The following is a 13,561-nucleotide window of genomic DNA, read 5'->3' as shown; positions in this document are numbered from 1 at the left end:
GTCTTTGAAACAAAACATATTGCTATAACACGAACAGTAATAACATTACGTCTTTTACTCTTTACAGTGAGCAAGGTTCCCAATTTCAGGGTTTGAGCATGCCACAAGTTAGCCAACCGTTGTATTTACATCATTTTCATTCTACAATATAAAACATGCCTTAGGTAACGGTTGCAACTAACCTGTGAAACTTGCCTTATTTATACCACATCCGATATTTTAATATTACCTTATTCCTAAGTAAAATATCAATTTACTTTTGAGACAATATGGAATGATTTTTAAATTTCTTTCCAAAAAGGAAGAAGTTTGATTAAAATAGGATTTTAAAACAGTCGCTTCTATCTAGCTGCCTTTAGAATACTGTTATAGTAAAAATAATATTTGTTGTATATACGTTAGAAAGAGATCATATTCGAGTGGAATGTTCTGATGATTTGATCTAAATGCGTTCGGAGATGTATTAGTATTAGATATTGATAAATATGTATATGACTAATTATAGGATAGGTAGACCGCCCGCTGCATGGTACTAAAGTCGTCACACATTTAATACAGTAATATGCTAGTAAAGTCGAGACTTTAAGATCTTAAAATATAGAGAGGGATTTTTTTTTAATATATTAACGTGATACCAAGGTACTTTGAGTCAATAAGTACTTTAGAGACAAAATGGTGCTAATTCCTGTAAACACCATCTAATTTTATTTTAAGTTATATCTGTCATTTTCTTATCCGCCGAAAAGGAAAGGGACGGGTAATCGACAAGCATAAAATTTATGGAACACACGTCAATTTTAAACACAAATCTAAAACAACCGTCTTAAAAATGTTACATTGGCCAATAACCCGACAGAATTATGTTGCCAGCACACGTCAAACGGTTTGCATACCAGCGAGATACCTTTTTGATTCGCTCGGGTTATTCATTCACTTACTCGTTCTTCCTAAAATTAAGAGTTGTCAATCACCCGTCCCTTTCCTTTTCGGCGGGTAAGAAAATGACAGGTATAACTTAAAGTAAAATTAGGAGGTGTCTGCAGGAATCGGGGCCAATACCCGTTTTTTTTATTAGTGAGTGGTCTATGAGAGTCGGCAGTGTTCATAGTTCATCTCTTTTTATACTACAGTTTCTGTACATCTCCCTAGCGTTATGCTGTTTTCACAAGGTTTGACAGGTCCGGTTTTTTACAAAAGCGACTGCCTGTCTGGCCTTCCAACCCGCGAAGGGAAAACCAGCCTAATACAGTTTAGGTCACATACCTGCGAAACGCATATCTGGGGAATGTGGGTTTTCACCGTTAAGCACATGATAATCATTTACGATCCAAACATGAATTCGAAAATCATGGTTTAGGCCCGTTCTGTGATTCGATTTTGCGACCTCACAATACGAGTCATGCGTTCTTCCAACTGGGCTACCACGGCTCTGATATAAGTGACATAAGTTATCTCTCTAGACCTTGGTTTACTTATTACACAGAGCAGAAACAACGGAAAAGACGACGATTTCAAAGCAATTTGGGAGTAGTGTACCAGGAGTCCATATGTACCGCGGCGGCCTACGACAGTCGGCAGTCTCAGGAGCGCGTGTGCGGGGCGGAGTCCCGGTGCTGTCAGAAGTAGATGACCTCCTCCTCGGCGGCGGCCGCGGGGGCGCTCTCGGGCCGCACCCGGAACTTGTCGGGGAGCTTCGGGTACGTATTAGTTCTGTAACGATCAAAATCAAATCAAACCCCAACATTCAAGAAAGATTTTGAAATACACACAACAATTGGTTAGTATCCTAGATCAAAGATTAGTTATGAAATTCTGATTACTAAATAAAGACAGATTTGATACTGACGAAAAAAATATTTATGAATTTTAATCGAAAAAAAAAAACGTAATAATAAGTCATGTTTATCACGTTCTTCTATGACGTCACAGTGTGCTTTTTCATACAAATTCCATAGTAATTTTGTGTTTTGACGTTAGTAAAAAGTAACTGATTTGACTAGTTGGAAACTGGTCTATTATTATCTTCTAGATAAAACTTAGGAATAGCGTAAGACCACACCTCGAACACTTCAAACAAAAAACCTCGTTTTACACGGACACTACACATTGCCGTTATCGTACACGCGCATCTGTGTGTATGACGTCTGACACCCATACGATTGAAGACTAAAGTAAGACCGAGGGGGGGAGGTAAACCTAGCTCAGCCGCTGGTGGGGAGCGGAGAGTTGCCATTCTATGCGTAGTATTCCTTAATGAATATTGATGAATGGAGGAAGCAAGAGAAGTGTGTTAGGATCGAAGCAAATGGAACTCTAGTCTCTGCTTACCCGGCGTGAGTTTATGTATGTATTTATTCCTTATTGTACGGTAAGACTGAATGCAAAGCGTGATATTTACGTTGTTACCTGGTGGCCTTGTTAGGGAGCTGCTGCGGCGACGGCAGCGGCGCCGGCGAGCTGCCCGTGCGCTGGTGCGACGCCACCAGCTGCTGGCTCTGTCGCAGACACACGCTCATTAGCTCATGTGCTCCTGGTAACTCGTGTGGGGTGACGAGATGACGAAAATGTGCATCTTTAGGTCATCGTACCAACAGTGGATGCACGTTGACTTTGATTACTTGTGTATTTAAATGTGTATTTATTTATAAAATGCCTCCAGAACGTGAGCCTAACGCTCTAATCACTAGACCACGGAGGCTGTTATAATGTAGATGCTTTTTTTCGATGGACGATGTGCCTCTAACTAGCCTTTACATTATAGTCGTGAGCTTATGTTACATGTTCTAAGTATGTGTTATAATTAATTATAATAACGGCCTCCGTGGTCCACAGGTTGAGCGTTGGGCCCACGATCCGGAGGTCCCCGGTTCGAATCCCGGTGGGGACACGTCACAAAAATCACTTTGTGATCCCTAGTTTGGTTAGGACATTACAGGCTTATCACCTGATTGTCCGAAAGTAAGATGATCCGTGCTTCGGAAGGCACCGGTTACTACTTACTGATGTAAGTACGTAGTCGTTACATGAGTCATGTCAGGGCGTTTGGCGGCTCAATAATAACCCTGACACCAGGGTTGATGAGGTTGGTATTCCACCTCACAACCCACACGATAAAAAATATGTGTTAGGCCGGAATGAGATGGTGGCTGAGTTTGGATAGGGACCCAGACCTACGGGGTAGATATAACTTAGAACCCTTGGCCAAAGATACGGGTGAAGACCTCAACGGTTGCAGAGGCGGAGATGGGAGCCATCGGTTTGGTAATGTAGGACGGAAGGGGCAAGTCACAGGGCTGTAACCTGGAACCTAACAGAGGGCAGCAGTAACTGTCAGTACTATTCAGTGGCGAAGGACAGGAGTCCTGCTACGGCTTTGAAATAGACTTCTCTGGGCGCCATCCCACTCGCGTCGACAGAGTACTGCGGGGCGGAAGGCAAGGGGGAAACCATTGTCCTATTTTTCTCTAAAAAAAGTAGCATGGAGAACTACGCCGACAAGAGCGTGGCTCTTAAATTAATGATAAACATGGCATCACGCGTGTATCCCCAAAGGGGTAGGCAGAGGTATATAAATAGAGGTATAGTAATCATATCTACTCCTCGCCAGCTGTGTTAAAGGCACATATATGAGGGGGCGAGACAATGGCCATAAACCACGTGATATAAAGTATTTAAGCTTCAAACATAAAGCCGAATTGAATAGTTTATAATAGCCTGAGCCGGGATTCGAACCCGTGACACACGAGTTCTCCGAACAGGACTATCACGGATAAAAACATAAACAAGCGGCAAAGAAAGAGGGTAGACAGATATGTCTGCCCGTAGAAAATTATGGATCTACCTACTCCAGTCCAATCTCATCAGTCATCCCGTGATCATCACGGATGTTATTTATTTCCCTTTTTTGTACAATACGTAATCTTACTTTACATTTCCATGTTACATTTCTTACAATACGTCACAAATACAAACATAAAAACTAGTCATTAAATAACCCGCCCCACACTGTTCCCCGAGCAAAGGTGCCCACAACACTAGCCGCATTACCGCGCTGAATGGCAATGGCCAGCCTTTGGACCAGGAACGAGCCGGAGCGGGAGTCACCTGTTTTCTCCCTGAGCCTGAGACCCAATTCCTAATTACTTTTAATTACTTACAAAATAACATGCTCTAACAAACAAAAGCCAAACAGACGAAATGGTTGTATTGTTATATTAAATTATTACAATAATGGCCCCGATTCCTGCAGACACCACCTAATTTTATTAAGTTCTACCCGTCATTTTCTTATCCGCCGGAAAGGAAAGGGACGGATGATTGACAACTGTTAATTTTAATGAATGAATAACCCGGGCGATTAAAATAGGCACCTTGCTAATATGCAACCCGTTTGACGCGTGCTGTCAACTTAATTAGCCGGATTATTAGCTAATATAAAATGCTGGGAGTTTTTAAATGTCTGCCTAAAATTGACGTGTGTTCCATAAATGTTATGCCTGCCGATTACCCGTCCCATTCCTTTTCGGCGGATAAGAAAATGACAAGTATGACTTAAAATAAAATTAGATGGTGTTTACTGCAATCAGCACCATTGTAAAACCAACTACTGAATAGAGTTTAAAGCCAATATATTGCAAGGAGCTTAGAGATTATGAGAACTGTGGACTCCATTGGCGTTTTGAACAACTCCAATTGGCCATGCTACGATTTTTTTATGTATTTGTTTTATAATTTGTTTTGAAAATATAGTCCATTTTAAGGAACCAATTTCGATATTTTTGTGTTTTATCAATCCTATCTATTTTTTAGAAACACTTAAAATTTCACCCTTGGTGACGTCATTAAAGCAAGAATTAAAAAATGCCTTTGCCTACAAAAAAAAAGCGTCAATATCAATACTGTCAGTTCAATACTGAACTGTCAGTGAGTGTCAGTCCAATTCAGTCCATCTCGCCAAACTCAGATGAAACTTGTTGAAACGTTACTTTATGTGTACCTAATTACATATTTATTTTTTCAAAATGGGAGGAAGAGAATGCTTTGTTCCATCATGCACGAATAACAGCAGTGATAATCCGAATTTGTTATTCGTTTGAATATAACCTCATCAACAACTTGTGTCAACTATCAATACCACTTGTCATAAATGAACTTTTTGTAAGCAGGCAAAGGCATATTTTTATACATCTTGCTACAAAGGTCAAATAAAGGTCAATCGTTTTAATAAAATATCTTCAAAAATACTGAAAAATAAAGAAAAGTAAATATAGGGAGTTGTTTCAAATTCATTTATCTCGAAATGGTTTTCAGCTTTCTGTACTTTTACAAAAACCGAGCATGGCCAATTCTTATCCGATCGCATCATTTTCTTCTATCGTGTGGGTTATGAGGTGGTTTACCAATCTCATTAACCCTGGTGTCAGGACTATTATTGTGTACCCAAAGGCCCCTGTAAGTAGTAACCGGGACCAACGGCTTACCGTGTCTTCTGAAGCACGGATCATCTTTCTTTCGGACCATCAGGTGATCAGCCTGTAATGTCCTAACCAAACTAGGGATCACAAAGTGTTTTTGTGATATATCCCCACCGGGATTCGAAGGCCAACGCTCAACCACCGGACCACGGAGGCCGATGTTCCGAACCGATGTCTCAAAGGACCATTGTATTTTAGCTTGCGGTGAACGGAAAAAAAAACACGGAAGCATTTTTGTGGGTCAAAAATGACGCAAAGGAAATCGTACCGCCTCCGTAATCGTCTTGGCTTTTATTGCGGTATAAAGGTATAAATCGGCGCGCGCCATTTGCTGCTTTCCAGTATATCATCTTATTTACGAAACAGCGAAATATCTATAACATTAACGTGTTTTTGAATATTATTTTGCTACTGCGAGTGTGTTTTGGCGTCAATAATCAACTGCAGCGAGTATGAAGAGTTTGTTTCCATGTTTAATTTCGGTTACCGCTAGCTTGTACACTACATCCAGCCGGTATCTCAGTCTTTTTTACTATCCGTAATTCTACCCGTATTTACTCCATTCGGCCCGTAACTTAAGTGGTCTAATATGTTAGTTTGATAAGCGGTAAAAATTTAAGAGTCCACAATTCTCTTAGTCTTTCATATCCGATATACCTGTCGCGAAGCCGATAGTGTTATATACAGACAACATCGAAATTTGGAATATCTAACTACAAAACATATGACTACTTACACTATATATAAAGAACTATTCTCTTGTTAAAATACGTTCGGATATTCTGCATCCTGAAACACCAAGCAACCATTTTATCTGTTGACTACATTATTTTTAAGGTTTGGAATCGAGTTATTTTAAGCTAAACTGATACAAAGTCAGTCTACAATGTAAACTTTTTTAATGGATTTGGAGTCGCCGTATATTGAGCGTGATGTAACTATAAAAGATTGATCTGGTCAAGAATTAAAAATGCGTTACTTCAGGCGAATGCAGCTATGATTGTTTACTTTAAGTTAAACCTGTCATTTTCTTATCCACCGAAAAGGAAAGGGACGGATGATTGACAACCATAAACAACTCCGAAAAAGTCTGTTTAGTGTTTTTCTCTCGGGTTGAACTACATCTGCTGTACCGCATCGCACTTCCCTATGCTTCTATCATTTTCGGTCACACAGAACCGTAATTTCTTCTTCTCTTCTTTTAATCCTTTTGTCCCCTGGGATGTAGGGGTCGAATAACAGATTCCCACTCCTCGCAATCGTCATTCAAATTAAAAAAATATATCTTTATTCATTAGGTAACATAGTTACACTTTGAATCGTCAATTTTTACATAACGAACGTCTCATCCGCCTAAAACTACTGCAGCTTCTCACAACCTGTATAGCCGGGGAAAAGAAGCTGCAAGAAAAACCTCTGTACAGGGCCCTAGACGTTCTTAAAAAAATAAACATAAAATATGTTTATACAATGGAGTAATTTAGCTGCCTTATATCAGTTTTCAGACATTTGCTAGAGCCAAATAATGTGATCGCTCGGCGGAATTGAAGCACTCCCACTCTTTACGTCGCTTTCCTTTTTGACGGATTAGAAACAGGTATCACTTAAAAAATATATTAGGAGTCTGCAGGAATCACGGCCAATATGTGGTGTGAGCAGTTATGTTGCGTTCCCGGAAATGTTTCCAAAGAGAGACAGTAAATGTAGGTGGTTTCATTATTATTATTCTTGTATGTTGGTAGCTTTATTAAAATAAACGTATGCCACTCTCTACCCAACACTGGAGTTTGATCGACGCAATTATGCTCGAAATAAATACGTTTTGAGAAGAATAACAGTCATTTAAGTAGATTAAATGGCGCAAAAATTATATAAAATGAGCTCTATTAGCTATTCTTTACGTAGATCCTATCTGAGACAAAATGGAACAATTTGCACAAAAAAGCATCTAGTCTCTATACTATTAATGACTTTTTACAGCAGGAACATTTTCACTTTGGAAAAATTTCCGGGAATGGCAATCATTGGGTTTGAGGACTCATATAATACAACCGCCGTGGTCCGTGCTACGACATTTTGCAGAGTATGACCTTTTGTTATATTGGACGCCCTCCACACACACCTGTTAAGTGTTTTTCTTTTTCTTTTTTGTATTATTGTGTTATTAGGTATTTTGTTTATTTTCTTTTGTGTTTTCGTTTAAGTATATAATGTGGCGTCTGACATATTAATAAGTAAATATATTTTTTATTATTCTTCTAATATTTACTTCTTTTTTCTCACAAATAATTTAAATCTTAAAACTGAACAAAATGTGTGTGTATTTAATATGATATAATGAGATATAATTTACCTCGCTAGGAGACTCGTGTAGTCGGTGGTATCCGGGCGGCGGTTGCTGCTGGGTCTTGCCGCTCGCTAATTTCAGTGGCAACTGCTGTTTCACTATTTGCTGAAATTGACACATTGATATTAGATAACATAGCATCATGCTTTTACCCTGAAGGTTTATGGTATACAGGATGTTAGTGACGCCGTGTCGAATACGAATGACGCAGATTATTCAGTTAATATAAAGTGGAATTGGAATTGATGAATTGATGGGAGTGGAGGTGCCAGGGTTGATGAGGTTGGTAATCCACCTCACAGCCCACACGATAGAAGAAGAGGAGTGAAATTTTCCACAATATAGGACACCAGCTATGTTTAAATTCCATATAATAGGGTGCGAGCCTATTATCTTTAACTGTGCACAAATCCTCGAAACTGTGATATCAAGTATCTATGACTCAAACATGAATTCAAACTCATGACACTACGATGAAAGCCATCCAGATGAAGGATGAGATGACAAAAAATAAAAAAACTACCTCAGGTTATGTCCTCTAGAGGGGGCCACATTGAATTTAGCGTGACGTCACATTGCCTATAACAAGCGGACAATCAGGACATTTCTAGTAACACAACATTTGTCAAATTCTGACAGATGGTTTGGAAATTAAGAAGCAACAGAAGTACATACTAACATACATACATAGCTGCCACACACTGTATTGCAGGCTGATGTTGGTACCTGTATGGCGGGCTGATGTTGATACCTGTATGGTGGGCTGATGTTGGTACCTGTATGGTGAGATGATGTTGGTACCTGTATGGCGGGCTGATGTTGGTACCTGTATGGTGGGCTGATGTTGGTACCTGTATGGTGGGCTGATGTTAGTACCTGTATGGTGGGCTGATGTTGGTACCTGTATGGTGGGCTGATGTTGGTACCTGTATGGTGGGCTGATGTTGGTACCTGTATGGTGGGCTGATGTTGGTACCTGTATGGTGGGCTGATGTTGGTACCTGTATGGTGGGCTGATGTTGGTACCTGTATGGTGGGCTGATGTTGGTACCTGTATGGTGGGCTGATGTTGGTACCTGTATGGTGGGCTGATGTTGGTACCTGTATGGTGGGCTGATGTTGGTACCTGTATGGTGGGCTGATGTTGGTATCTATATGGCGAGCTGATGTTGGTACCTGTATGGTGGGCTGATGTTGGTACCTGTATGGTGGGCTGATGTTGGTACCTGTATGGCGGGCGCGGCAGCACGCACGGCGGCGCGCGTCTCGTTGTGCGCCGACAGCAGCTGCGGCGGGGGCAGCGCGGCCGGCCGCGCACCGCCCGCCTCCGAGCCCGTCGACCCGCGGCTGCCTGCGGACCACCGTTTATTTACATTTCACGACATTACAATGCAGAAGCGCCAATGCGCCGTGAAACTTTTATAATAATATAAGTACGCAGACTTAAGTAACTATGCATACTTAAACAAAACAAACATCATCAAAACATAATTTACACATCATTCATCCACTCGCTCACAAACAGATCACACGCTAATGCAAGGAGTGCATTAAGCGTGTGCACTCACCATAAGCTCACCACTATACCCCAATGGATAGTCAGAGATACATCCATCGTAAGATAAACATGAAAAAGTACAGTCACTGTCCGAAAAGATTCGTCAGTTTTCAAATTCATTAATTGCGGAGAGTACATAAGCACCAAATCACCTTTTGAAAATTTATCACATAAATGCCTGTTGCACAGGGAATTATGCTTAATTATTCTAAACTGCTAGATAGAAACAGGAAAACGTTTTTGTCACCTTCAGATCCGTCTTTATTTAGTAATAAGAATATGAATAGGAATACCCAATTGTCATTGACTTAGCAATATAAATCTGTATAAACTTACCTCTCCACTTTGGTTCTTTCCGCCGCGTAGTGTCACTCACGCTGGAGTCTGGAGACAGCGTGCCTACACTCGCGATCTCTTCTTGCGATCCCCCTGAAACACGATTAGAGGTATCAAACCCAAAAATCCCGGAATTGATGATAGAAATCATCATAATCATCTCCATAGCATTATCCCCTTTTTCACAGGATCCGCTTACCTAACCTGAAGATTTGACAGGTCCGGTTTTTCCCCTTCCAACCCGCGAAGGGAAACATACCTCCAAAAATGCATTTCTCGGAAATGTGGATGTTTCTCAGGATGTTTTCCTTCCATCCGGTTTTTTACAGAAATCTGACCTTGTTTTATGATAGAAATATGGGGTTCTAAAAAGGCCGCAATGTTGCAATTCATCCAAACAAGCAATTTGATATGTGTGCATATAAAAGTAAATGCGCCATGTCAACAAATATCAAATAGTCACCATGTTGTTGTAACCGCTCGAGCCGTCGGTACAGCCTCTCCCGTTGTTGTTCCACGTCCTTCTGTTGTTCTGCTAGCTCCTGTCGCGCTGCTTGCAGTTGCCGCCTCTCTATGGAGTGTAGATAAAAGATATTATAGTTCTTGTGTGTTTACCACCTTTTTGTATTTTATGTGTTCTCGTAAATAAATTGATTTGATTTGTAAGTAATAGGCGCCCTCTACCATTTGGAAGCGATGGATGTCATCTGACTAGTTAAATTGGGAAAATAAGTAAGTAAGCGTCGTGTGTGTGTGTGTGTGTGTGTGTGTGTCATATATGTGTAGTATACGTACCGTTTAATATGATATGCGTACCGTGTGACGTGATGTAAGTAACGTGTGACATGATATACTTAACGTGTGACATGATATACGTATCGTGTGACGTGATATACGTACCGTGTGACGTGAATTACGTTACCGTGTGACATAATATACGTACCGTGGGACGGCATATACGTACTATGTGACGAGATATACGAACCGTGTGATGAGATACACGTACCGTGTGACGTGATATACATACCGTGTGAGATGGTAAACTTAACGTGTGACATGATATATGTGCCGTGTGACCCGGGCCGTGTGCGCGGCGTACGTACCGTGCGCCAGCGCCCGTGTGTCGGCGGCCCGCTGCGCCTCCCAGGCGGCGCGGTCGGCCGTGAGCTTGGCCTGCGCGTGGCGCAGCTCCTCCAGCTGCGCGTCGTGCGCGCGCGCGCCGCCCGCGCCCGCGTGCGCCCCGCTGCTGGCCGAGCGCCACGCGCACACCTGCGCCTCCAGGCTGCACGGGGAGGAAGCACTTCGGTTACAAACGGTTCCAAGTTTGTTTCAAATCTCTACGATGAAAAGTGTTGGAGATATAACCAGTCAAAGTTAACGTAACAAAAGACGCACGACTCACGACTATATCCCAATTGGGATAGTCAGAGGCAAATTCATCGCAAGATGAACTAAGTGCGCACACGTCAAGGAGCTTTCTGTCAGAACAGTCAAAGTTAATAGCAAAAATATTGAAATTTATATTTTTTTTCCTGTATCACCTCAAAACAGAAAAAACAAATGTCATGTCTCTTTATCCTAAACAGTTCAAGAAGATCTCCCTCCTAGTTTACCCTCCTTCTCTGTCTCGAGCGATCTCTCTTTACTCTTTCTCAAAAGCATCCAGATCATATCTCTAACGCTTCCTGCATCTGCCTCTACCTCTGCGTCCAAGAGGTGTCTGATTTCGTTCACCTGATGCCTTGAGCAGAGGTTCGCGCCCAACTAGGTACCCTTAGGTCGGTTATCTGAAATTTTGTGCCGGATCCTCAGCGCTTCCCATTGCTGGTTCAACGGTCTCCGTGGTCCAGTGGTTGAGCGTTGAGCTCATGATCCGGAGGTCCTGGGTTCGAAACCCGATGGGGACATCACAAAAATCACTTTGTGATCCCTAGTTTGGTTAGGACATTACAGGCTGATCATCTGATTGTCCGGAAGTAAGACGATCCGTGCTTCGAAAGGCACGTTAAGCCGTTGGTCCCGGTTACTACTTACTGATTTAAGTACGTAGACGTTACATGAGTCATATCAGGGGCCTTTGGCGGCTCAATAGTAACCCATGACACCAGGGTTGATGAGGTTGGTAATCCACCTCACAACCCACACGATAGAAGAATATTGCTGATTCGGGTTGAAAGGTCAGGCATGCAGTCGCTTCTGTAGAAAACGTGTTAACGCTAGGATGCTGATTATGATACCTGTGTATAGTGGTGAGCTGCTGCCAAGCGATGCAGGTGAGCGTGTATATGGCGTGCTGCAGCCGCAGCGCCACGTCGGCGCCCGCCGCCTCGCCCAGCGCGGGGCTCGCCTCCGCCGCCTCCGACGCCTCGGGAGGCGTGTCTGATGACATGCGGGGCACTACGCCTGCAGGACACATTACTGTTACATCTGTATTGTTATCTGGCTGTGTTGTTAACATATCAACACGCCTGTATCCTCGTAGAGGAAGAGGTTTAATATTATACACGCACTCCTCGCCAGCTGTGTTTAAGTCCCATATATAACAGGGGGCGAGCCTATTGCCACACCTCACCAAGCTTTCTGTAAGACCAACGAGACAGGTGGTGAGCCGTTACGCGGTTTATAAAGGTCGCGCCAACTGTGTTAGCACTTAAGATAAATACATAACTCGGTACCACGGTTAACAGGCACTCCCCATTTGAGCAGCAAAACGGTGCACCATAGAACCACGGTGACTTCACTAATTAACATAAATTAACCATCAGAATTGACTGTTTAACGGGTCGCTTGAGGCGTCTAGAGGAGTGGTTCCTACAGGATGCCAAGACTCACTGCGATGCCTGTTAGCGTCGAAGCCTGCGAAGGTGTCGGCGCGGCGCGGTAACGCGGGGCTCTCGTAGGCGGAGGAGTGTCTCTCCCCGGCCGAGCTGGTGCTGCGGCCCAGGCCCACGCCGCCGGCCCACGTGCCGCTGGACGCGTCCAGGGCATCCTGGAAGACAGAAATAGGAAATTGCAAATCGTATGGGAAGTGCGATGTTACAGAAAGTTCAACTTAGACATCGTAACTCATTTTTAACTGCATCATCATCACTAATTTAAGAGCCACGCTCTTGTCGGTGTAGCATTCTCCATGCTACTTTTTAGGGAAAAATAGGGCAGTAGTTTCCCTCTTGCCTTCCGCCCCGCAGTACTGTCTGACGCGAGTGTGATGGCGCCCAGAGTAGTATATTTCAAAGCAGCACTAGGACTCCTGTTCTCCGCTCCTGATTAGTACTGACAGTTATTGCTGCCCTCTGTCAGGTTCTAGGTTACAGTCCCTGTGACTCGACTTTTCCGTCATGCATTGCCAATTGCGTGGTTTACCTAACAGCAGCGGCGAAGCAAAAATGAGGGTTATGTATTTTAATACTATCGACATGTTTTGACTATCTGTAATAAAAAGTATGTATTGTCCCCTACCCTGTATTCAAATCGCGACTTGTGTCACGACTGTACTCACCTTGACGACGCGACAGACCTCCTGCCACAGCGCATGCGTGTCGGCAGGCGGCGCCGCCAGCCGTACGTAGTCTGGGAACACCAGCCCGCCCGGGAACACTGTGTTTATGCCTGGAAATAGAATAACAACAAAACATGAGCAGAGCAGCAGCGAATACATCCCAATGGCGAAGGCAAAGGTACATTCATCGCAAGATGAACTACCCACACGTGGCATCCACGGTCCACTGTCTGAACATTGGGCACACGGAGGTCCCGGGTTCAAATTATGGTGGAGAAATATCCCTAGTTTGGTTAGGACATTACAGGCTGACCATCCGATTGACCGAAAGTAAGATGATCCACGCA

At 42.9% G+C, this 13,561-nt stretch overlaps 1 protein-coding gene across 6 annotated transcripts in view; it reads right to left on the bottom strand.

Annotated features, from left to right (window-relative positions):
- Nucleotides 1–977: 977 nt before the first annotated feature.
- LOC126377504 (rho guanine nucleotide exchange factor 2) overlaps nt 978–13,561 on the bottom strand; it is a 60,115-nt gene continuing 47,531 nt past the window's right edge. For 4 of the 6 annotated variants that reach the window (XM_050025246.1, XM_050025250.1, XM_050025245.1 and 1 more), the window contains 10 exons: nt 13,215–13,324; nt 12,548–12,704; nt 11,953–12,118; nt 10,819–10,997; nt 10,179–10,286; nt 9,716–9,808; nt 9,048–9,172; nt 7,828–7,926; nt 2,407–2,495; nt 978–1,710 (listed from right to left, as the gene is read on the bottom strand). In XM_050025246.1, coding sequence (XP_049881203.1) covers nt 1,617–1,710; nt 2,407–2,495; nt 7,828–7,926; nt 9,048–9,172; nt 9,716–9,808; nt 10,179–10,286; nt 10,819–10,997; nt 11,953–12,118; nt 12,548–12,704; nt 13,215–13,324 — 1,220 coding nt within the window. In that variant the 3' untranslated portion in view covers nt 978–1,616. Of the gene's footprint in view, nt 1,711–2,398; nt 2,496–6,210; nt 6,264–7,827; nt 7,927–9,047; nt 9,173–9,715; nt 9,809–10,178; nt 10,287–10,818; nt 10,998–11,952; nt 12,119–12,547; nt 12,705–13,214; nt 13,325–13,561 lie in introns of those variants that run through there. The other 2 variants (XM_050025247.1, XM_050025248.1) reach the window with 2 other exon arrangements.

This window comes from Pectinophora gossypiella, chromosome 23, assembly GCF_024362695.1.
Source record: "Pectinophora gossypiella chromosome 23, ilPecGoss1.1, whole genome shotgun sequence".
Lineage (NCBI taxonomy): Eukaryota > Metazoa > Arthropoda > Insecta > Lepidoptera > Gelechiidae > Pectinophora > Pectinophora gossypiella.
Note: the sequence above shows the minus strand (reverse complement) of the source record. Positions and strands in the feature narration are given on the sequence as shown.